Below are 24,254 nucleotides of genomic sequence, written 5' to 3' on the forward strand. Positions count from 1 at the left end.
GGTGGGTGAACAAAAGGTTGAGGTTTGAAATGGGCTCTCCTGCAGATATCATCACGAACACCCACTCCCAGATCGTTGAAGTCTAACAGTCTTGCTTCACTGTTCTTTGCTCCCACAGGGCCTGAAGAGAAGCGAGCAAAGCAGCATGCTGGACCTTTTCCGCCAGCGCCTCCCTGCTCCCCCCTCCGGAGTGGAGAACACAGGCTCCCTCTCGTTGAGCGCTCCTACACCTGAGCAGGAGTCCTCTCGGATACGGAAACTGGAGAAACTCATCAAAAAAAGACTCTAAGCAGGCAGAAGGAAATTCTGTTGCCCAGGACTAGCTGCAGTGACTGGGAGCAAAGCTTATCAGACTTGTGATTTACAGTATGCTGCTGAAATATCTACGTCCCATCACTCCCATTCCCTGTGTCTCTTAACCATCATACACCGTGGTGCTGCATCTCCATTCAGACGAAGGTGTTTGCCATTAGCTCAGCAGGCGTGAAACCCAGGACAGTGCTGGGTCCACATGGTGGAGAAAATAGAGGTATCTGGAAGTCAGCAGCTACAAAAACAGTTTAGCTGGATTCAGAGAATATCTGGCTGTGATACACTTGGTGTCCCAGCCTTCAGCCTGGCTGAGCTCCTGCTGCGGCACCAAGGATTTTGGTGTTACTGTTCGCCTCCTGTTGTAGGGCTGTTCCTCTGTTTCATTATTTATTGTGGGGCAGGGGGGGAGCCAACCCCAAACCATCACCACCGCCAAAAAAATCCAACCCTTTAACAGCTGGGATCCCAGCATCTGCAGCTCCACTGAAGTAATGAGATGCTGGGGAGAGAAGCCCAGAGCAAATTTCTCCCCCGCTCCCAGGACAGGCATACATAAACCACCAGTAAAACAGCAAGGCAAATCCTTTGCAGAACCAGAGGAAAATGCTGAATTAATGCCTTCAGCACCTTGGCAAACCTCCTGCCAACAAGCCGGCAGACTCGGTCACTTGCAGCTTAAAGGCCAAACTAGACATCTGCGGAGCCCATCTCCAGCTGCTTGTTATTTCTCTCGCATGTGCTGGGCTCTCCCGCTGTCCCTGATGGGAGTTCCTGGACTGCATCTCGCCCTCCCTTCACAAAGGGCCGTTCATGGAGTGAGCGGCAGACAGCACCAGCCCCTCATTCCCACGCCAGCCAGCGTGTCCCGAGCAGGGGTGTGCCCCTTTGGCACCCTCAGTGCCCTGCAAGGAGAGGTTGCTTTAACATTTTTAAATGTTGGCTTTAACAGGGAGCTGGGGCCTCTTCCTGGACAGGACACTTACACCAGGCTCAGCCTTTGAGGACCTTCCTCTCCTTTTCCTCCTCTGAGCTTCAGCTCGCACCGGTGCAGAGAGGAGGAGAACCAGAGGTGAAATATTTTGGATAACCCAGTCCCCCCTTCCTGGAGGACCAGCTCCTGCTGGCACCCTGCCACAAAGCCAGCACGGAGCAGGGTTTGGGTCCGTGGGTGTCTGCGCCCTGCCCGTTGTGAGCTTCCCCAAGGAGTGTCAGTGCAGGGAGACATCACTTCGGCACTGGTAACGCTGGGTTTCTTCCCAAACTCTTCTGTACTTTTTGGGGGGACTTTGAAGGCACATGCCCAACCACGAATGATTGAATCCCTTGTGGGTTTAGGGGCAGATCAGCCAGTCATGTTGATCACTTGCATGTGCAGAAAAAGAAGTCCCAGACAAGTTTGGCAGGTGAGGAGCAAATGTACTGTCAGATGCCTTCTTGGGGGGGTCACGCTCCCCATCAGGTCAAGTTTGGGCTTTGGGGCTGTATTTACTAGAAGCTGTGCTGCATGTCCGGGAGGGGGGGGATTAGACACTCCAGGAAAATGAGCTCTGTCCACCCAAAGCTAGAGCTTCACTGGGACTGGAGCAGGAGGAGGTGAAATGAGAAATCCCCAAGTGAGGCAGAACCTGGGCTTACGCTGTGTCTGCCTGTTCATGCTTTGGCACTGTCCCCTCTGGGGTGCAGGCTGCTCCCCTTCCCTCTCCTCAGCCCCATGGCTGTGGGAGAGAGAATTTGGTGCCTGGTTAGTAAAATCCCATCCTCCCTTTGCACAGCCAGCAGGTGAGCCTGAGCTTGAACAGGCAGGAGTAGATCACAGAATTGGAACAGAAAGAATAAATCCGCAGAGATTAACACTGTTCAGACCAACCTGCTGCTGCAGGAACTTTAGGATGCATTTTCAGGGATCCCCAGGCTTGGGCCCTGGCTGTGGTTTGTGGGTGCTCAGTTGCAGAGAGCTGTAGCAGTGATGTCCGCTGCAGCAGTAACAACACGTGTGGGGAGCGACAGCAGTTTCTTATCACTCCAGTTTTACAAATCTTGCCAGGTCTGCTGTTGCTTCATTTATTTCCTCTCGTGATTTCACATCGGGTGACAAAAGAAGGGATCGTGGTTGAAAGTGTGTCAGGATTATGGGAAAGTTCCCCAAGGACACAATGAACGCCATTCCCCAAGGACAGATTATCTCAAGGTATGTGTGCAGGATGGTTCACACGTTATCAAATGTAATAACAAATGTAATAACCAGGGAGGAAGGAACATGGGTTTGCAGAGATTCATTATTCCCTTGGAGGGGATGAATAATTTATTTTAGATTAATTTTTCTTTGCTCTGTCTATGGATGAGACTAACTAAATTATGAATAGCTGAAGATGATGTTCAAGTTATCGTCCTTCCCCAAAGGCTTCCCTCGTTTCATTCTCCACATTTCATTCTGTAGATAAGGGGAAATAAAAAGAAAAATGAATTTTTAGTTTCAGTCTTTGAATGCTACAGGTCTGGGTGTTTGGAGTTCCACTTTTAGAGAGCAAGTCTGCATTTTTTTACCTTCAGTATACAGCTTTTGTCCCCTGGGTCTTGGGTATTTATCAGATTTGGCACGTCTGTATGTGTATGTGAGCTGTTTGGGGTTTACATCTCTCATTTGGGAATAAAGGGTGATCTTTTTTCTCTATAAGATGTCACTTTTTATGGTCTTTTGGCCAAGGTGTAATTCTGGCTGTATGTTGGAGTGTGACACTAAAATGAATTAAATGGTTACTGATGTTCATCTGCTGGGTGTTTTCTGTGCAGCTGCCATGGAGCAAACCCCAGCAGCCAGGATGAACCTCACCCAAAACACACCAGACCCAGAGCTCTGTGCTGTCCGTCTCCATTACTCTCTCCTGCAGCTTCTCTTTTTCTGGCTCTTTCACCTTCTGCCCCCACAGCAAGCAACTCTCTGTTGGCAGCATCTGCGTTCACAGCAACTCCCTGCACTGTGCAGGCAGTTTAGCACAGCTGACCTTGTGCCCTTAAATAATCAGATCATTTCTGATTACTTTAACTGCTGGAGAGATTTCTGAGAGATCCTAGTTTTTTCTTTGAAATTTAATTAAGAGGTAGTGCCTTTTTTCCACATGATGCATGACGTTAGAGGAGTTTCTTTCACTTAGAGAATTAATGACTCATTTGCTTTTCTCCTACTGCTCCACCGGTCCTGCCCCCTCCGCCCTTGGGCAGGAGCAGGCAGCCTGTGCCGGGCGACACGGGTGTTTATTTCTTTCACCAGATTTACAGCCGTGACTTTGAGCATCCGAGTGACGACGTCCAAGTCTCCACAAGCCTTTTCTTGGCGGCAGCTGGGCGGGCAGCAGACGTGGATGCTGTTCAGCAGCATCGGTCCACGGCTCTGCTGTGCTTAGGAAAATGAGCTAAAGCATTTGGGTTTGGGCCATGTCAGAAAAGGCTTTGGCAGAAGGCGTTCTTCTGCGTGCCTGCTCCACTCAGGCTGGTGACACCAGCTAGTGCTACCGTCACCCAGAATTTCTAGGTTAAAGAAATCCCCTGTGCTCATTCCCTTCTCTCAGCCTGAGCAGCTCCACCAGTCCCGAGCCAAGCACATGGGCTCTAGTCCTTTGCTAGCCTCGCCTCTGAGAGCACAGGGAAATCTGGGGGGGTGAGGGCCTGGGGGCCAGCGCTGCTCAGGGTGCTGGGGGGTTCCCTGCTGGGAGTGGGGCAGGAGGGGTGCTCCCTGGACCCTCGCTTCTCCTGGGATACAGGGTTACCAGGACCAAAGTACCACGGTTTCCCTGTGCTCAGGCCCCTGGGAAGTGGCAGTGCCCTCCCGTTCCTAGCAGGACATGGGGAGCCAATGGGGCTGCCATCAGGGTCTAGATCCTGCAGGGAGGGGAAGGTCAGCCTTTGCACTTGCAGCACGTGGAGCTTCCCGAAGCCCTGGGAAAACCTCGGCTCGTGGCTTAGCAGTTCATGAGGGCGGCAGCAGCAAGTCTGTAAAAGCTGATCAAAACTGAGCGACTTCAGCGCCGGCGCTGTCAGCGTTCATCCCTGCAGCTGAACCGCTCCCAGGGCTCCCATTAATCCCACCACTTGGAAGCATCGCTGTGAGCATTGACTCCTGTGCCTGGCGGGTTCGCGGTCTGCGCTGCAGGGAGCAGCCTGGCATTTCCCATTGTTTGGAAATAATTTTCCACCGTTATCAAATAACATGGGATCCTTCTGATTTGCTTCCCCCTGCCCACCGTGGCAGACCCCCGTGCTGCATCAATGCGCCTATTGTTTGGTTGCTGATTAAGCCAAGTGCGCCTGGCCCAGTGGAAAGTCCTTTATGGAAGGAGGATCTTGATAAGATAGTCATATCTGCTCTGTCCCGGCTGTGCACAGGCAGTTGAAAAGTAAATAACATGGACAAACAGTCTGTGATGTACAGGCAGGGGAAAAGATTTCCAGTGCCATCGGGGACAGCACAGATTGATACGGTCTGAGAGGCTCAGGAAGAAACGGGCTTTCTGAGAAGGCAGAGTACACGTGCCTTAAAAGCAGGGTCCCTGTATACAGTAACTATCAAGAGTATTTTAGTTATCAAGTAGTTGAATGCTGGTTAAACGCTTCCTTTTCATCCTAGCAGGTGAATTTGCAGCTCTGGATGTTGGCGCTGTGGGAGATCCTCAGGTCTGAGCCCGGTGCGAGGCAGGCTGGGCTGCGGAGCCCACTTGGCTGCTCAAACACCTCCGTGTCACCTGTCAAGCCCAGAAATAAGCACCTGGAAGGGCACAAAAAAATTGTCAGTTGTGTTAAGGCCAGAGTGAGACTTTTTTGCTAGTAAGTAAAGAGCAGCAAGACTTCCAGAAGCCCATGGGGCTCTGCTCATCCCAGGCACAGCCAGCTGCAGCGTCACGCAGCTCTCCAAGCACCGAGATCCCCCATGCTCAGAGCCCGATCCCCACAGGAGCAGCTGTGGGGACACTGGCAGCCCTCAGAAGTGGCTGCTGGGAGGTGCCACAGGTCCCCTCCCGCTACCAAATTGCACTAACTTGGTTATTGGCAGCATGGTTTTTAGCCCAGGAGCTGCACAGCAGCTCTGAAATAATGATCGCGTTCATCTGGAAACTGCTCCAGCGCCTTCTGAGGCGTCTAATTTCATAAAGGGCTTTTATGGGAGATTTTGAAGCGAGGAGCAATCAGCTTTCCCATTGCTCACGGAGACCAGAACCTCTTTTTTTGGGGATGTATTTAAATCAAAAGGGAGAAAACACCTGTCCAGCACATTTACTCAGACCCCAAAGATTTCAATCAAAATTTTTAATGTTCTTTTTCTTTCCATCTGCATTTTTCAGCAAACAGCCTCATAGTATTTCTTCAAAGGAATGTAAATTCCTTGAGGAAGTCTCCGGAGTTCCCAGCACCGCATAGCTGCAAACCACAGACGCCTACGGCTGAAAGCCCTGCTCTGCTTTTAATTTTGGGGCAGGGAAGGAATTCTTTTCAGGGGTTTGGGTTCACTTGTGCTGGGCCTGTCAGGCCAGACTGCTTGTTACTGCACAGGGGAGTGTTGACTTTGGCCGGCTGCAGACAGTTGCTTTCCCTCCACAAGAGTATTCCCCCACCAAATCTGATGACATGGCGCAATTATTTCATTAGGATTTTCCAAAAAGCGTTCCCTTGGTCTCCTCTAGTGCTAAGAAGACATTTTCCCTCTGTTTTCTTGTTTCAGCTTCAGCAGCTTTGCCTGAAAGATGCAATTAAGGGTGGCAGCACTGCTGCCCGAGTCCTCGGGGAAGGGTTTAGAAAAAAGCAGCCTGGGGGAAAACTGTGAGTTTTGAAGGGTTTCAGTAAACTCCCGGGGGTGAGTGAAGCTGGTGTGCAAGAGCTGCTGCTTTGCAGCCTAAACAAGACCCTTGTTTCCGCTGCAAGCTGCCCCTGCAGCTGCCGCTGAGGTTGAGCAATGGGAGAGGCTGGCTGAACCACGAAGGGCCTGGGTGGCCCCCCGATTCCTCTCCAGCCCCTGCTGTCATCCCAATCCTGCCCAGGGGCTGAGCAAGCACCGGGCTGCTCCATCCCAGTGCCAGCATTATAATCACTGTGTCCTGTCGCAGGCCCCCAGCTCTGCTCACCCAGCCGGGGTGCCCGGCAGACAGCGGGGTCAGGCTGGTCTCAGCAGAAACGCTTTACTTCATAGATCTGGTGGTGGTGCATGGGCACTATCACTAATTCCTGGTTGCTTTTCTGTACCCTCTGTCCCAGGCAGCTGTGATGCTTACTCCAGGGGAGTCTGTGAGGCTGCCAAAACACCCAACGGACCCTTGCTGTTGAGGAAAGTAGTGTATTGGAGGTGGAGACAGCCGAGCAGGATCTGGCAGTCGGGGTTCACTCTTTCAGTGCTCCCCAAAATCCTTGCTGGCATGGGAAGGGGCAGTGCACTAGGATGGTGCACAGTCCACAGAATGGATTAGGGCTGTGCTTAGGGCAGCCGGGCAGGAGCTGGTTTGGCTACTGCCGTGCGGCTGGGATGGGAGCGAGGGTGCAGCACTTGGGCAGGGACCGTGTCCAGGGGTACGGGGACGGCAGTACTGAGAGCATGGGGGCACTGGGAGCACCGGGAGGATGGGGGCACTGGGAGCACGGGGGTACCATGAGGATGGGGGCACCTAAGGCACCGGCAGCAGGGAGGCACTGGAGGAACAGGGAGGGGGGGGGGGTATCGGGAGCAGGGGGACACGGGGAGGATGGGGGCACCGTGATCGGGGGGAACCGCTGCGGGACGGGACGGGCACAGGGGAGGCGAGGGGAGCCGGCTCCGCCCGCCGCCTTGCCCCCGCCCCGCCCGCCGCCTTGGCCCCGCCCCGCCGCCTTGGCCCCGCCCCGCCGCCGCCGCCCGGGCGCAGCCGGCGCAGGGAGCGGAGCGGCGGGCTCGGGCGCGGGGCAGGGCGTCGCGGGGGTCCCGCCATGGTGGGTCGGCTCAGCCTGCGGGAGGTACCCGACCTCCCGGACATGAGGAAGCGGGGCGACGCGGGGCTCGACAGCCCCGACTCCGGGCTGCCCCCCAGCCCCGGGCCCGCCCCCCCGCCCTGGCTCCTCTCCTCGGGCAGCCCCGACCGCGCCGCGACCAACGGGCTGCCGGAGTCCGAGCCGCCCGCGCCCCGCCGCCGCGGTGAGTACCGGCCCCGCCACCCCCCTGCAGCGCCGGGCCGCCCCCCGCGCCGCTGCCCCGGGGCCGGCGGGACCCTCCGCCGGGGGCGCAGCCCGGAGCGGGACGCGTAGCCCCGGGCACCCGCCGGCGCCGCGCTCGGCCCCCGCTGCGGCAGGTGCTGGGCCCTGCGGGCGGCGGAACGGAGCAGCCGCTTCCCCCCGGGCCCTGCCCCGTGCCCCGCCGGGGGCGGCCGGCCGGGAGGCTTCTCCTTCCCGCACCGAGGGGCCGGCGGCCCCGCAGCGTCCTGGCGGGGAGGAGGGTGGGCAGCCAGCCGGGCGGCACGGCGCTTACCGGGGGGGCTGGCACCGGGCAGCTGGCGTGGGCACAAGCTGGAAACCACCGACCCCGGCTTCCTCCGGTCCACCGGCGGCTCTGGCTGCCGCCGTGTCCCCTGACGCACCCGCTGCGGGAGGCAGCCGCCGGGGAGGTGGGGGAGCCGCAGACCGGGCCACGTTGCGGCCGGGGAGCTGGTGGGGCTTTACAAAAGCCTCCGGCTTTGGGGTGGGCTCTGGCCCAGGGAAGCCCTGGTCTCTCCTGCCCCAGGTAGGGGTTGGGATGCGTCGCATCTCTGGAAACTCCTGTGGAAAACGAGCTCTCATTCCAGAGAGCGACCCAGAGTAGGAAGTTTGTGTATTAAACCATCGTTTCACTTAATGGTATCAGGTAGAGCTGTGCTAGCTTTTTGCATAATAATTTTTGAATGTTGACGTTGAGCTGTTGGTACAAATACTTTAGAAACCACAAATCTGGAGGGAAGATCCCTTTCCTCCAGGGGTGCATCTGTGAAACTGGGAAAGGCCATAGGAGAGTAGCGTGTTGAACAGGAGAGATGCTCACAGCCCCCTCTGCCCTGTGTAGTAAAGCACATATGCAGAGGTGGCTGCAAAAACAAAAGCAGGTTGCTTCCCTTCAGGGCCGCTTTAGTTTGCTTCTGGCTGCGGGATGTTGCTGGGCCGGTGTTGGCTCATAGTGCTGCCTGTCACAGAGAGGAGCGTGGGGACCCTCCATGAATTGCTGCTCAGTTGGAATGAGTTAATCCTGCCCACCAGGTTGTGTGTAAATTACACAAATTGGATTTAATACCTTCAAATAGTAGCTACAAGGAGGTTGCTCACAGCAAGATGTCCTGCAATAACTTCCTGCTGTGATCTGCCTGTGGGCAGATCTGATGAATCCCGCAAGGAGAGCTCGCTCTCATACACTCGTACAATGTTTGCTATAAATTCAACGTGAACTCAAGTTCGTGCTGCAGAAAGCTCTGCTGCACCGAGGGGCTGTGTTTTCCTCTCGTTTCCCAGAGTGGCTCCCCTGAAGTAAGCTCCTGGAGTTAGGACTTTGTCTTCAAAAAATACACTTGGCCACATCTTTGATGCTGTAGACTAGTGTGAAGTCAGACCTGCAAGTTGCACCTGCAGGCATGTCTCGCACTAGCAGATCCTCTTGCATGTCATGTAAATGTGAACCTCAACAGCTCTGTACTAATGGCTAAATAAATGCATTTTCCTGAGAATATACTGTATTGTTAAATAAAAGGAATTATTTTTGGCTTTTTTTGCAGAATTCTGTGTTTTCCCCCAGCCCTGTTCTCTCCAGCTGCCCTCCAAGATTGTGTCCTTTATCCTTTGGCGAAGGAGTTGAGTTTGACCCTTTACCACCGAAGGAAATAAGGTAAATACTGTGTTACAGGCCTCTCGTTTTGAAGGAGTTAGCATGTAAAGGAGTAGTTAGGCCTTATCAGCGCCTATGAGTCAAGTTAATTTATTTGCAGAGCTATTGTTCCACACAGCTGTACACTCCTGGACCTGAATATTTGTACAGGCTGAAGGAGTGTTCAGCCTATTTTACTCCCATATGGCTGTTTTCCAGGAAGACTTTCCTGTATTTTATGCTCTTGCTTTTACTTCATTGCACTGCTTCTAAATACTGGCTTTCAACTGATTAACCAGAAGGTAATCATGAGGGAAGATCTTCAAAGCAGCCATCTTTCTAGGACTGTTTTATTAGGGGAAAGGAATTTTGTTCTTGTAACCTTCATGGTTTTGTAATAAACACTTTCTATCTTATCAGCAGTGGCTGGTTGTGCGAACTAAAAGAAAAGTTAGTATTCAGGGAGTGCGTTATTATTTCTTTTTTTAATGCACTGCATCACTTCATAGCCTGCGAATTATTCCTTTGAACATCATGATTTGCAGTAATGAGCAATGAAGGCTCCCAGCTGATTACTGTGCAAGCAGAACTAGACTGATAGAATCAAACGGAAGCCTAGCACAGGGCAGGGGAGGACTGGCCTGGTGTGGGGAAGGAGCTGGCACTGTGGCTGCAATTGAAGGCAGGCAGCACTGCAGAAAAGCTAACACGGAGTTGTTGCAGTGTGAAGGTGATGAAAACTTTCTTTTGCAATCCAGGCACAGAGGATTATCTTGCCGGCAGAGTTTGATGTGCAATAGTAGTATTTTCCTGCCAGTCAAATCTTCAGAAGTTTGCCTTCAGAGAGTGCCCCATGCCAGGAGCAATAGCAGAGAACTCCCATGTGACTCCTGACAAAGGAGAACTGAAAACATAACATGTACTTCTGTGGACTTGGCGCTCTGAGGAATTGGGATGCTTATGTGCAAAGCCTAAATGTGGATCTAGGCCTCTGTGTTTAGGCACTGGAGTTTGAAGGAGGCTCTTGGGTTCATAGAGCTCAGGCTTAAAACGATGGACACGAGGATTGAGAAGATAACCTGCTAGTGCTGGCAGCTGGACAAAACAGTGATAGTGCCGGGCATGTCAGTAATGTAAGACTCTTCCCTCTTCCCGTAAATGAGTAAGACACCAGCAGACAGTTTTTGTGAGATGTGGCTGTTCCTCTGTTAAGGTGGCAGGTGTGGGGCTGAGGAGCCACCCTGGTACACAACAGCTCTGCTTTCCGGAAAACGCAGCCTGCTGCTCTGGAGCCGAGCTCACGCATGTCTCCCTTGTATTTCAGGTACACGTCTTCAGTTAAGTACGATTCCGAGAAGCACTTCATCGATGACATCTATATGCCAGTGGGCTTAAGCATTTCCTCTTGCAGTCAGACGGTCATCTGTGTCCCAAACTGCACGTGGCGCAATTACAAAGCAGAAGTCCACTTTGAGCCTCGCAACAAGCCCCAGCGTTTCACGAGTACCACCATCATCTACCCGAAGCACGCCAAGACTGTGTACACCACCACGCTGGATTACAACTGTCGTAAGACCGTGCGGCGGTTCCTCTCCAGCATAGAGCTGGAAACTTCAGAGTACCTTGGGAACGACTGTGTCCTGGATGGTTGCTGACTGACAGCCGTCTCTCTTGCTCTGATCCATCCCAGTCCCATCTAATGTACTGTGCTAACTCCGCTAGCTAAAGCGGGTACAGACCCTCTTTCTCAGCTCTTAATTCCTGCTTTAAGCATCAGAATGGCTTGAATGCAGTTTTCTGTGGGAACATAACTAGTAAGGAACTTGTTTCTTTGCCTTTAAGGTCATGAGTTCTCTCCCCTTCCCCACAGTGCAGTAATCAGGTGAAAATAACGTGACAGATAAGAAAGAATGTGGAATAGTGCCTGGCAGGTGGAAATCCATTTGATGCTTTGTGGTGATGTGCAAAAACAAGGGCAGTTCGCTCTCTTGCAGTAGAATCTGCCAGGTCATTTGATTACAGCCAGCCAGAGTTGTCATTCCTTTCTGTTTAGATTGTGAGACTGTTTTCTCTAGAAGAACCATCTCCTGGAAATTGCTGGAAAAAGCTAACAGACAAAAATCTGGAATTCTGCATTTAACAGATACAAAGATGTTATCCTATGGCAATCATGTCTGGTTTGAAGGTGTGTGTTGGAAAGAAGAGGAATTCTGAGTAGAGCAGGAGATAAACTGCTTTTGCAGCTCCAGGCAGCAAAAAGAGGATCAGGTAATTCAAGTTCTTTAGGTGAATGGCATGATGTATCTTCTGTTCTTATAATGACTTCTGCAGCACTGTAGTCTGTGTATCATGCTAGCATTTGTAGTAGGACTTGTAATGAAAAATACCAGGTCAAAAATTATCCCTGGGTTGTTGGAAATGTGACGATGTGGTGGTAGAAAAACATCAGTGCCTAGTTTTTACCAACATTGCACTGTCTGCACTAAGGGAATTGTAACTCGGAAAGTTTCAGAAAACGCACCATGTGTACAGGGACGTAGAATGGAGATGCTGGGATCAGGTGTGAGAAGCTGTTGGCATTGGGGGAACGGCTTGTGAAGAGGTAGACAGTAGAAAAAGGCAAATTTTTATTGGATAGCAAAATCCACAGCTGTAGCTTTGCTTTCCTGTTGAGCTTCTCATTGCAAAGGTCCGTGTCCTCTCTGGACTTTGGTATTCAGGATGTCACTGGGATGGGGTAGCATTTGCCTGTCTGTAGGCTGCTGAATAACCCCTCCAGTCCCAAGTGCATGATGAGTTTGGGGACCAAAGGGAGTAACTTCAGATACTATGGAATTCCATCTGGATGTTATGTGCATTAGTTTGTCATGTGCTTTGATGAAAATAAGACTGAGAGGTTTCTTACTTTACCCAGATATTTTTTTTTTTCTGTATTGACAGAGAGCAGTGTGGTGTGGAGAGCATCCACTTTTGGGACCGTGTGTTACATTGGTGGCTAGTGTGGTGTAGCTGCTCGGAAATGCTTGGTAGGCTTAACTTACCTGGACACGGCTTTTCTATGTATTCCAAAACTCCTCTGAGGTGTAGGTCACCTTCTGGTGTAACATCAGCCCTGCACCTGCTTTTACAGAGGACTTTGCTAGTGCATAGCCCCAAGGGTGAATTTTGTCAGTGGTGAGTTAGAAACTCGGCAGTCTGTTCTTGAGCTGTACTTAATGCGTGTTTGTGCAAGTGTGCTGAATGGTGTGGAAGCGTACTGCAGTGTGAACTGAAATGACTTGGAAAGACTAAAAAAGCAGCAGGAAGGGTTGAGTTTGTGTGGTTTGGGTTTTTTGTTGTTTTGGTTTTTTACTTATTTATTAGCTCAGAACAGAACATCCTTGATCTTTGGTACTGGCCTCAGAAAACCAGATCCTAAAACAATGTCAGGGTGACAGAGGATGCCAAAGTCAGGTAGGCTTTGCTCCAGAGTTGTTGTTAAGAGCAGCGCAGTCTCCTCGTTAAACATGTTGGTTTCAGACTACCGTATGTCTTAAAATACATGTTGCAATTCCCCCCTAAACATTGCCCCAGGATGTCTTTGTTGTGTAACAGAAGACACAACTCAGCCCTGAAGTGTGGGGGGTTTCAAATGGACAGAACTCTTTGGGAAAGCTATTGCATCATTGCTTGCTTCGCAGTTTCATGTACCTTGCTCCTGAAACATCTGGTGCTGGCCACAGGACACTGGAAGAACACGGACCCTGGATTGCTCCGACAACACTCTTCCAATGAATTCATTTGCAGATCTAAAAGAAGATTATTTTAAGTTGTAATCATTAGTTGTTCCTAGGTATAAATGAAATGACCCTTACACTATGATTTTAGGGTAAAGCACCTGATTTTTGTAAAGCCAACAAACTTAATTATGTACCTTTTAAATTTTTTTAATTGGTAGAGATACCTTTTAAATTATTTATATTCCAACATTTGCAAAGCTCTGATTAGCTCTGTGCAAGTGTTCTTGTGTCTGGGATGTTTTCCACTCCCTTCTCCTAGTTTTTGTCTTTTACATTATTGGTAATAAATCATCTGAAAACCATCGTATAGGGAAGTCTCTTTATTTTTCATTCAAAGCTTTTCAGTGTTTATTATGGTATTTACTTAGAAATAAATACATAATATATCCTGCCAATCCCAGCTCCCCTCTTGTTTCCCTTATGTCATGTATTGCCGTTTACATATTCCAGGAGGGCGTTTCCCATCTAAAACTGTCTGTATTAAAAGAAACCAAACAACCAAAAACCACCACCAAATATTGTGGTTTTATCAGTTTAGCAAGACATTGAAAAGTGCCTTGAAGACAGCTGAAAATCCCCTTCAATATATATTTGAGTTGCTCATCTGGTATAGGTTTGTTTTTAAAGAGAGTTTCTGGTATGGATTTCAGCATATCCTACAAGTGAAGCACTTATCCTTTTCAAATGTTAACACGTATTTAACCAGACAGGAATGTCTTTTTAATCTTGGTTAAAAATGTAGATGCTCAAATACTATATTACTACGATATAAAATAAAACTAGAATGTATTATGCATTAAACTTTATAAAAACAAAATAGATGGTTACAAACTATTGTTTTGAGGGAAATTCTTTTGTGTTTTTCTGGATGCTTAATCTGTTCTTCAAACCTTTCCGAATTTGCAGGCATGTTGATTTTGTTAGCATCTCTGGCAAAGTAGAAATGGATGCAATTGAACATCAGTTAATTCATAATGGAATTTTTTGCTTACTTCTTATTGTTCATCTGGTTATCTGCTTGCAAAAGCTCTAGATTTGCATGTAATGACATTATTGGAATCTAGGGAGCTTTGCAGCTATTGTAAAGCATGCCTGCTCCTGCAGAAGTCTGTGCAAGCATCTGAATATCATGTGGTATTTAAAGTATTAAACAGCAGAAAAGCCACATATAAACATCAGTTGCTTATAAAAGACAGCCCATTTAAAAAGCCAGTAAGAAGAAACTTTAAAAATCAGAAGAGTATCTTTCAGGAGGGCTTCAGGAAAAACTTTCTCTCCTTTAAGATGTGCCATCTAACTGCCAAATACTTCCTTTAGTGTGGTTTGGGCTGTTTTCCTTTAATATTGTAGTAACACTTTGTATGAGTGATGTTCCTTTACTATGAGAAGTTGAAGCAGGAGAATACAAGGCAGCCTACTGCTTCATGTGATTTTTAATTCGTATTGGCCAAATGGGCTTCTAGTTAGTACATACCATGACAAGGATAACCCTATTGTTATAGATATACTCCATTTTCCTTGTATTATATACTGTGATTCTCCATAATGTCAGATCTGAGGGTCTGATACAATGAATTTTTGTAACAAATAAAATATTGTACCTAACAATTAGATCACAAGCCAAGTGATGGGGGCTGGATTCCAATCCCGATTTTGCAGCTCGCTCGGTTTCAAGTACCAGGTAAGTTTGTGTGCCTGCAAATTATTTTAGCCTCCAGACAAGGTGTTTGGTCATTCAGCTGCCCACGCTCACGTTCCCCATCTTCCACAAGGGCTGTGCTTGCTGGTGTCGGGACCAGAAATTCAGACCGTGAATACCTGAAAATCTCTGGTGTAATGCAGCGAGTATTATTTTGAAATAAACTAGTAGCAGTAACTAGGGGTACTGCAGGACAAAGGCAGTGTGGAAATTTTAATTGCTGAGGTAGTCTGAGTTACATCTGTATTTTAATTAATGGGTTGGTTTGTTTTTAAAGTATAAATGTCCTGTTCTCCACACAGCTATTAAGACAGTGAGTAATCGGTACTAAGCTACAGAACTTGTTGAGAGATTTTAGGTGACACCACTGGTTGCAGTTTGGAGACTGCGCTAGCTCATTCAGCATTCAGGACCAGTTCACGCTTGCTCCTCTGGAAAATAACTGCAGCAATCTTCTTTACATACTGTGTGATTGCTGCTTGTGCATGACGGTCTGCGATGAAGTAATGGGGAATGCCTGATGATCGGGCATGGCTCAGTGGGCAAATGTTGCTGGATATACAATTCGTAACGTTTCCTTCTGTTTGTCTTATAAATGTGCAGCCTTTCTTCCTCTGCTACAGGATCTTCAAGAATCCCATCCCATCGAAGGCTTTCATTAAGTTGAGCAGAAAGACTCTGAACTGCTTGACTAAAGTCCAAAATGGCAGGAGAGCATACTACAACCTTGGGTACTTCTGCATCCTTCTGATTCTCTTCTGTGTTATTTTGGGCTGAGTCAAGATTCCTCCCAGTACTTGGGATTTCGAGCAGTGGAGGGGAGCGGGCCTGCTGCTTTCTGGTTTTGTGGCGGTGTTTATCTGTTAAAACAATAATGCTGTTAGCAAAAATGCATGCATTCCCTGAGGCCCTCTTGTTTATTTCATACAGAGGATGATGAGACAAGTGCTTGCTGTGCCTTTACGTGCCCATTAATAAGAAACCAAATCAATAAAAAAATACTAATAGCCTAAAAATCTTATTTTTAAGTGGAAAATATGTATTTATCCGATGGGCTAACATAACGATTCTCACAACTGTAAAATTTATTTATTGAGGCTGTTAATGCATTACTAGCACTTCTACACTAGCATCGAGTTCACTGCGCTTGCCTAACTCAATTTAGGCAGGAAATGGATTCTTATTTGTTGAGGATTATTTTAAGCTGTTATCCATTAATACAGCAAGCAACGTGATAATTTTTTGTTAATAGTACAACTTCTGGAAGCCTTCAGGCACTTTTTGTACTAAGATACTGGAAGGGAATGGCTATTCCTTTACATGGAAGATGTTTTGAAGCGAGCTTCCCCTTCTGTAGCTACAACAGCAACTGAACCCCACTGATGGGAAGTCAGATCAGTGCCGTGACTCATGCCTGTGGAATGGCGAATATTTAAACAACTATACTGTAGCTCACCAAAAGAAAACCACTAAATATTTACAGCATCCCAAATCTTATGTAGGAAGTTTATGAAACTTCCTACCACTTGACAGACGTCTTATGCCTCCTACTGCTTATGCTGTGTAGTTACATGTAGTCAATCTTGTTCTTTTTTTGGATTTGGAGCTATATATGAAAGTATGTGTGAACAGACTACAGGTCCAGTGAAAAGTTTTGAAGTGCCATAGATGATTTCTTAGAGAGGGCTGTTTTTTCTCTCCCTGGCAGCTATCCTGGAGGGCCAGGCAGGATGAAGGGAGAGCTGAGCACCGGATCCTCTGGCCAACAGGGACAGGTGAATCTCAGCCGCCTTCCTGATGGTGCACAGCTGAATGTCCCTTCATTGATATGGGGTGCCAAATGCACAAACGTGCCATGCTGAGCAGTGGTCACGTCCCAGCCTGCACACGCTGCTTTGCCTGATGACCCCTTCCCTCCCCGGGCCTGCCCAGACCCTGAGGGGGCCGTTTTGGGGACAGCTGTGGGGCCAGCCCAGCTCACCTGCCCGCGCGGTGCTGGTGCCGCTCCTGCACGGAACCTGCTGCTGCTGTGGCTGCTTCCTGCGCCGCGGCTTCGCGCCAGGGGCCGGCGGTGGAGGCGGGCGCGGGAAGCCCCCTGCCCGCCCCCTGCCCGCGCTGCTCTCCCGCCGCTGGGACCCTGCAGCAGGTCTGGCATGGCGGCCCGCGGCACCCCTCCGGCCTGGCTGGGAGCGCGGAGAGGAAGGTCAGCAGCCCTGGTCCAGCCCCCTTGGCTGGAACTTACGTGACCCTTCCCCTCCATCTTCCCTCCCCTCAGTGCTTTCCCCTTCCATGTCCCCTCAGCTCTTCCCCTCAGTGCCTTCCCCCTCCATTTCTTCTCAGGTTTTGCCCTTCCCCCTCCATCTCCCCTCAGGTTTTCCCCTTCCATCTCCATCTCCCCTTAGTGCTTTCCCCCTCAATTTCCCCTCAGCTTTTGCTCTTCCATTTCCTCTCCCCTCAGCACCTTCCCGCTCTGTTTCCCCTCAGGTTCTGCCCTTCCATGTTCTCTCCCCTCAGCTCTTCCCCTCAGTGTCCTCCCCCTCCATTTCCCCTCAGGGTTTTCCCTTTCCCCCTCCATCTCCCCTCAGCTCTTCCCCTCAGTGTCTTCCCCCTCCATCTCCCCTCAGGTTTTTCCTTTCCATCTCCTCTCCTTTCAGTGCTTTCCCCCTCTATTTCTCCTCGGCTCGTCCCCTCAGCACCTTCCCCCTCCATTTCCCTCAGGTTTTCCCCTTCCATCTCTTCTCCCCTCAGCGCCTTCCCACTCCATTTCCCTTCAGGTTTTGCCCTTCCATCTTCTCTCCCCTCAGCTCTTCCCCTCAGTGCCTTCCCCCTCTGTCTCCCCTCAGGTTTTGCCCTTCCATCTCCTCTCAGTGCTTTCCATTGCGATCTCCCCTCAGCACCTTTCCTTCCACCTCACCTTCGCCCTTCAGCTGTCCTCTCAGCACCTTCCCCTCCATCTCACTGCTGCCTTTCCCCTTCCCTTTCCGCTCCAGTCCCCTCAGTGCCTGCCCTTCAGCGAGGTCTCCAGGGCAGCCCTGGCACAGCGGCAAGCCCGGGCCTGCCTGCTTGGCCTGGGGCCCAGTGCCGTTGCTCTGTGAACAACACTGTCCAGCACAGGTTTCTTCCCCTGTGTCTCTCTGCATGTGTAGGTACTGGGGATTGCTTGAGGTAATATGGTCACACCAGAAAGTGTTGTCCAAGATAGTACAGCTCTGGCAGTAGGTAAGGTATTATAGGGCTGCAGGGTTTGCAGCACACTGCTGCAGAGGGAAGAATCAAACCTCCATTGCAAGACCAGCTATCAGGGTCCTTCCTATCTCTTTGTAGTACCTCAGCCCTGTAAATGAAGTTGCTGAGTGAAAGTGCCCTCTCCTTTCCCACCCCTCCACCTTTCTCCACATACATCAGAGCACTGAAGGTATATGTGAACAGCTTCTGAGGTGGCAATAGCTCTCCCAAGTGTTTTGGGGCTCGTGCAATTCTCACACCTGCCCTTGCTTCTGTGTTATGGTGGTGAGTGTTTTAACAGCCTCACCATCAAGGGAGATGAGTATGTCTCCTTTGGAGGTGAAACTGGAAAAAAAGCATTTGTGGGAACTCTAGCAACAGTTGCTGAAGCAATGCACTGCTTATTTGTTGTCTTTTCCCTGGAAATAACATGAGGTTTAATCCTAGTTTGGTTGCTTTCTCCCCCTCCCTGCCTGCCTCTTTCCTTCTCTCCTTCTAATCTATTTAGATGTGAGATTTGGCAGACACTTGTGGTTGCATTCAGACAGGTTGTGATGAAATTGGGCTCCCAGGAGGCTGCTCCCACGGTAGATCCCTGGGCTGCAAGCAGCACTTCTACTGCCGCTAATGGGCTGATTTCAAAGTGTCAACAGCGGGGTTTCACAGTGATGGTTATTACTAATGCTGTACAGCAGCCAGCAGGTCTCCAAAGCCTGCGTGTGGATGAAAGGGATGGTGACACAGGGCAAAAAGGCAAGGAAAACAGCAACAGCAGTAATGGGATGTGAATAATTCACCCAGACTGAAAAGTGAGTGCAGTGTTTTTCAGAGAACAGGTAATTGTAGTTAGTGGTGGTCGTCATTAATTTTATTATGAATAAACCTGACTTGCTAGCCAAAATTAGAGCCCAGTGGTAGCAGTTGGCCAAGCTACATAAAAAAATCATCTTCTGACAGCTCCTCCTTGGAGTACCAGGACAGGTAGGACAACATACACCCGGTTCACCTGTCTTCTCTGTTGCTCCAGTTGGCCAGGAGGATTCTGAGTGGTGAGATGACCCCAGCAGCAGATAATTTCATTCTGAACCAGCATCATCCCCAGGCAAATCCCTTACCCACTTTGTCACTTTTATCTTTTTCCCCTTTCTCTTTTAGACTGAGAGTCTCAAACTCTGCTGTGCCCAGCACAGCCAGACTCTAGTCTCAGTGGATGCTCTACCTGAGATTCACAGTAAAAATACTAACGACAAACTTTCCACAACTCTCTGAAGGTTTCACTGTGTCTTGGAGGCATATGTCTTTTGAAAATAAATATCTTGTGAATTCACAAAATAAAGTCCAATTTCAAACCCTTGCCAGGAAGGGTAATTACATTCAAACAGTAGATCTAATCTATATGTGTAAGGGTTGTTAGATTTTTCTTTCAATTTGCTTGAATATTCCTCTTTAATTTTAGTTTGAGTGTAAAATAAGTGAAGGTACCATTGTATTTATTTCCTTTGGTGAGACAGGGATGTTACCATGACGCCCATTCAGTATAAAATCTGGGTAATGCAACAGGCAGGTGCCTCTGAGAGGAGATTTGTGAACGTGCCTTACATTGTGATTGGAAAAACTAGTAATTTTATAAGCAATTATCTAGAACTGGTGACATGAGGAAGGAAACTTGCAAGCCTGAAATTCAAAGCCCAGCCTAAGCTGGTGTCAGAAAGTGGATCTTCATAGTTGTAGTGTATATGTGTATTTTTAGCAGGACATCAAGGAACTGCCCAGGCCTCAAATATATAACCCATGGCTGCTGGGTTCTAACTCAGATAGCTTTTATTTGGCTGGGGGGAGTGTGGGTGCACTTTTTGACTTCAAATGCTACTACACTGATAAATTCCTCTAGATTTCCCTGTGCAACCAGTTTACTCCAAAATTTGCGTCATTTCCACAAATGCCCTGAAACTGCATATAGACCTACCACACTGGGCTACCAAGGAAGTCTTGTGCAATGATGCCATTGATGCTGTAGGCTTACCTTGAACATGGAAAAGAGAATTATCCCTGAGCCTTGTTTGTGCAAGCAAAAAGAGCAGTAGATCAGAATGGGGAGTTTGTCTTTAAAACAGGTAAAAAAGCAGCTTAATTTGCTATGAAGCATCAGTGTTCTTTAAACGTTTCCTTTGTCTTATATATTCTTAAGCAGGTGTGATCTATAGGCAAGATTTTTATGTTGTTGTTCAGATTAGAGACTAAATCATTGACCTTTTTATTGAGGAATGATGATTACAGGAATGAATACAGATTGAATGGCTGCGGACCAAATAGTAGAGGATTGCAATCGGGGTAACAGCTTGGAGAAAAATCCTGGCCGCCTTGCTGTGAATTATAAAGTGGCTAGACTGAACCGGAGTGGTCAGGGCAATGAGAAGGGAATGCCAAACATCTCTGGCTGCGGCAGCTCCTTGCCAGTTGTCAGCCTGTGTCCCTAGGAAATGGTCTTTCAGAGATAAGCAGCCAGCCAATTTGGCCTTTGATTATTCTAGGTGTTTAAAATTGCTCATAATTAATACTATTATTATTATTACTTGTGTATTAAAACACTAGTTGTCCCCCTCAAGTTCTTGTGTCAAATGCTGAACAGACAGATGATGAGAATCCTTACCTGAAGGAACCTGTGATCTAACCAGAAACAAAGGTCAAACTGTGGAAAGCAGATCAGCAGTGCAACACCTCAGCTGTGATTGCCCTGCAGGACATGGCTGACAATGGGAGCCCAGACCCCTGCTTACCAGTCCAGTGTCCAAACTGGGAATCATTTCCCATAGCACTCCAGGATTCGTACAATTAGGATTGTTTTGCTATACAACAGAGCTGCTTTTAAGCATCTGTAGTTCTTCTGGAGGACACCTTCATACCCATGAGTTTAACATCTCTCTGAAAATGGTGGTCTTTATTTTACATTTCTTGAGAAATGTGCCTGTCCGAGGGTGGCACAGAAAGGCTGCTCCCTGGTGTGCAATTATGAGCTGTGCTGAAAGGAGGCTGGATCAGCTTGGGGCATCTGCAGTGCAACTGTCAGCGTTGCTGATAGGCCTGCTGGAGAAGGTTGCTATCCGTTACAGTTCTTGTCGTGTATATTTAAAATCTCTGGCAGCTGTGATCTGGTGAATAATTCAGTGAAACCCATCATTGATAAAAGACAGATTTTGAAGGGTTCTTTGGATGGAATTGGAAGAGCCTGCTTTCTGAGAAACGAGTATATTAAAAATTGACTTCATGCTATCAAGATAAAACTCATATTTAGCCTTTTTAAATTTTTAATGTAATGTCATATTTATTCTCTGTGACTTCCAGCTATCGAGGCCCAGCCTTGCAGTCAAACTCCGAAGTTATCTGTGGTTCTGTGGGGATCCTGATGAGCAAATTCAACAACAGAATGGATACAGGCTCTGAGATTAGTGTCTTTTCCTGTGGCTATTGCTCCTGCCAGTACAGCTGGTTAAATAAGGTAATTTATCTTCTGAAGTTGGCTGAACCGTGTGTTTAATTTATTTATATTATTGACTGTGTGGAGGACTACCCTGGTGCAAAATGTCATCTTCAAGTACTTTCTTCCACAGAAATACAGGCTCTGTATTAATGCAAACAGTGCTTCCTCTGAGGTTTTTTCAACACTTGCCTAAACCAAAAAGCAAAATATAAACTCAGACTTGAACTTGATTTAGGTAAAAGGTGGCTTAGGGTCCCTAAGCTTATCCTGAGGTCGTGTGGATGTATGGAAGTGATGGGACTTGCAGGGCCACCAGGTTTCTCAACGGCAGGATCTGAACAGGCAGTAAAAGCACTGACTGGGATTTCTTTTCTCTTCTTTTCTCTTTTCCTTCTGTCTTTTTCTCTCCCTCCCTTCCTGTCACAAGGCAAATTTACTCACTGCATCCACTGGGCATTTAGACAGTAATAAGCCCGAATTTCTGTGTTCACAGGCTAGTGCAAAGGAATAATTGTTTTCCTGTAGTTTTCTGTTGACTCACTGTATGATCTCAGGCTGTCACTTCACCAAATGCTTTGCCCCCCATCCCCACCCTCCCTGTGCCACATGGGACAGTAATTGGCATTGGTGCAGCTCTCCAAAATACAAAGCCTGACGTAATGATTATGACAAAATGTGAGGGAGCAGGCTACAGGCAATTGTTGAAAGCAGAAGAAAAGCCACGCCAGCCCTTGGTCCCTCACTCACCTGCAGTTAGTCGAAGCAGGCTGGCCAGGTTTACCTCGGTGTGTTGGGTACACGCCGGGTCCTTGTCATACCTGGTTGGTGGCCCTGCAGGCAGACCGAGCTTCTCCTGATGTGGGGAGCCCCTTGGCAGGATTGCCCACAGCAGTCCTGGGAGGAACAGCTGTACTGTCAAAAAAGTTAGACCAATTTTTGCTGCTGACACCAGACAACCTTCTGTAGCTGGTCTCTACTATTAGGATCACTCTGCAGATTTGGGCACTGAATTTTGAAAAGTTATGAGCTCCCCATGGTTGCCTTGGGCCTAGCAGATGACATTGCTTTGTTAGGTGCTGCTCTTGGTTTAAATTTTTTTTGTTTTCCCCAGATAATTAATTTTTCTGGTGGGGCTGGTTTTTGGTGTGATACTTTTGCTTGTTTCTTGGGGTTCATTTTTTTGCTTTGGGGTTTTGGGTTTGGGTTTTTTGGTTGTTTTTTTTTAGTTGCTGGGGGCTTGCTTTGTTTGGATAGGTTTGTGTTTTGGTTTGTTTTCCTTCTTTCGTTGTTTGTTTTGTTTTGTTGGTTTGAGGTTTATTTCGGTACGGGCTTTCCTTGTTCCTAGTTTGTTTTGGTGGGTTGTTTTTTTTCCAGTGGGTTGTTATTCTGCCCTGGGGCTCCCGGGCGCGGCCGGCCGGTCCCAGCGGCCCGCAGCCCAACCGGCCCGCAGCCCCACCGGGCGGCTCCGCTGTGGGTCTCGGCGGCCGGCGCTGGCGGGGCGTGTGCGGCGCGGCGCCGCCAGGGGGTGCCCGGGCCGGCGGGGGCGCGGGCGGTGCCGCCGGGGCTGGCGGAGGCGGCGGCGCGGCGCAGCGCAGGTGCGCTCCGTTTCCGCGTTGTCCCGGCGGCGGGGGGGAGCGGCTCTGCGTCGCGTCCCAGCGTGGCCCGTGGTGGAGCCGGCCGCGAGTTTTGCCGGGGCAGCGAGGCCGGGTGAGCGAGTGGGGCGAGGCCGGAGGGCAGGTGGGTGCGTGGGGGGGACGCTGCGCCGCAGGGAGCGGGTGGTGCAGGCCCCTGCCGGCAGGGTGTACGGCCGCTTCGTGCGGAGTTTCAAGCAGAGTTTTAGGTGTTGGTACGTAGAGGCTGCCAGGACAACTGCGGGAAAACGGCCGTGTGTGGGGCCCGTGGGGTACAGCCCCTTCCCCCGGCGAGCTGGGATGGGGGAGCAGCTTTTGGGGGGGGGCTGGGGCAGCCAGAGCTGGAGCTCCACTGGTGTGAGAGTCCTATCTAAAAAGTGCTGCTGAAAGCAGTCCAGAAACACAGCAAGGTGAACTTGGCTGAATTTAGGTGGAGTTAAGCCTCATGAAGGTAACACAATGTGAGAGAGGTGAGGGGGGGAAGCGAGCCAGAAGCGCAAAGTTAAGTGACATGCTCCGCTGAAAAGAATTTCAGGCCCAGTGTGCTTTAGAGAGCTGTTGGGCTTGTGCATGTTGTGTAGTGGGAACCACAATGTGCGTCTTGCAGAGGGTGGATTGTCGTGGTTCTTTGTGTACTCTGACATGGAGTGATGGGTGCTGTTGTATGTGCAAGTAAGATTGACATGCTGTGCCCATCCCCAGTGGTCTTAATCTGCTGCAGCTTGGGTCAGGTGTTCCTCGGCCTGGTCAAAGCCCACGGCTTTCTTTTTGCTCATATCAGCAATGATCAGGGTGATACAGGATGGTAAAGGCCTTGGAGTTACTGCTGGCCATGTTTGTGTGTTGTTGAAAGGCTTCCTGGGATGCCTGAAATGAATACTGTAGCTTAAGGATGCTGAGAAAGGATATTTCATCCTCCAGATGTGATGGCAGGCCTGTGGCTCAGAGCTGCGCTGGACAGTGAGTTTTTGGCAAGGCCTGGAATCAGGCTGCTCAGCAGTGTTTCTCTGCTGGCCGTGAACTGTGCTTTTCCTGGTTCACTTGAGGTTACCAGTGAAATAGGCTGGCATGCAGTTCTCCTGCAAAGGATTCCTTGACAAACACTGGCCCGTGCTCAGTACTTCCCTGCTATGTCCAATTCTTTCTAAGAAACTTGATGCTTCTCTGGAGGCTGGGAGGTGCCTATTCCACCCCTGCCAACCTTAGCCAAAGAAGGCCTCCTGAACTTTTTAGCATATCAGAATAGTGAAATGAGTCTCTCTAATTGGCCATTTAAATGCTAATTTGCCTCTCCTAG

The 24,254-nt window shown here is 49.3% G+C and overlaps 3 protein-coding genes across 7 annotated transcripts in view; all 3 read left to right on the plus strand.

Annotated features, from left to right (window-relative positions):
• VPS53 (VPS53 subunit of GARP complex) overlaps nt 1-3,079 on the plus strand; it is a 67,445-nt gene extending 64,366 nt beyond the window's left edge. For all 4 annotated transcript variants that reach the window (XM_040617879.1, XM_040617915.1, XM_040617897.1 and 1 more), the window contains one exon: nt 119-3,079. In XM_040617879.1, coding sequence (XP_040473813.1) covers nt 119-289 — 171 coding nt within the window. In that variant the 3' untranslated portion in view covers nt 290-3,079. The remainder of the gene's footprint in view (nt 1-118) is intronic.
• Nucleotides 3,080-7,169: 4,090 nt separating this feature from the next.
• Nucleotides 7,170-13,226, plus strand: RFLNB (refilin B). The gene is given in 4 exon segments (XM_040617928.1): nt 7,170-7,445; nt 7,447-7,459; nt 9,057-9,166; nt 10,470-13,226. Coding segments are annotated over 4 exon segments (645 nt in total). The 5' UTR covers nt 7,170-7,254; the 3' UTR covers nt 10,801-13,226.
• A 9,731-nt stretch (nt 13,227-22,957) lies between these two features.
• The window catches only part of RPH3AL (rabphilin 3A like (without C2 domains)), a 42,865-nt gene continuing 41,568 nt past the window's right edge, over nt 22,958-24,254 (plus strand). For both annotated transcript variants that reach the window (XM_040617963.1, XM_040617972.1), the window contains exon 1: nt 22,958-23,033. The gene's annotated coding sequence lies outside the window, so the exon portion shown is untranslated. The remainder of the gene's footprint in view (nt 23,034-24,254) is intronic.

The sequence above is a fragment of the Falco naumanni genome, chromosome 1 (genome assembly GCF_017639655.2).
Source record: "Falco naumanni isolate bFalNau1 chromosome 1, bFalNau1.pat, whole genome shotgun sequence".
Lineage (NCBI taxonomy): Eukaryota > Metazoa > Chordata > Aves > Falconiformes > Falconidae > Falco > Falco naumanni.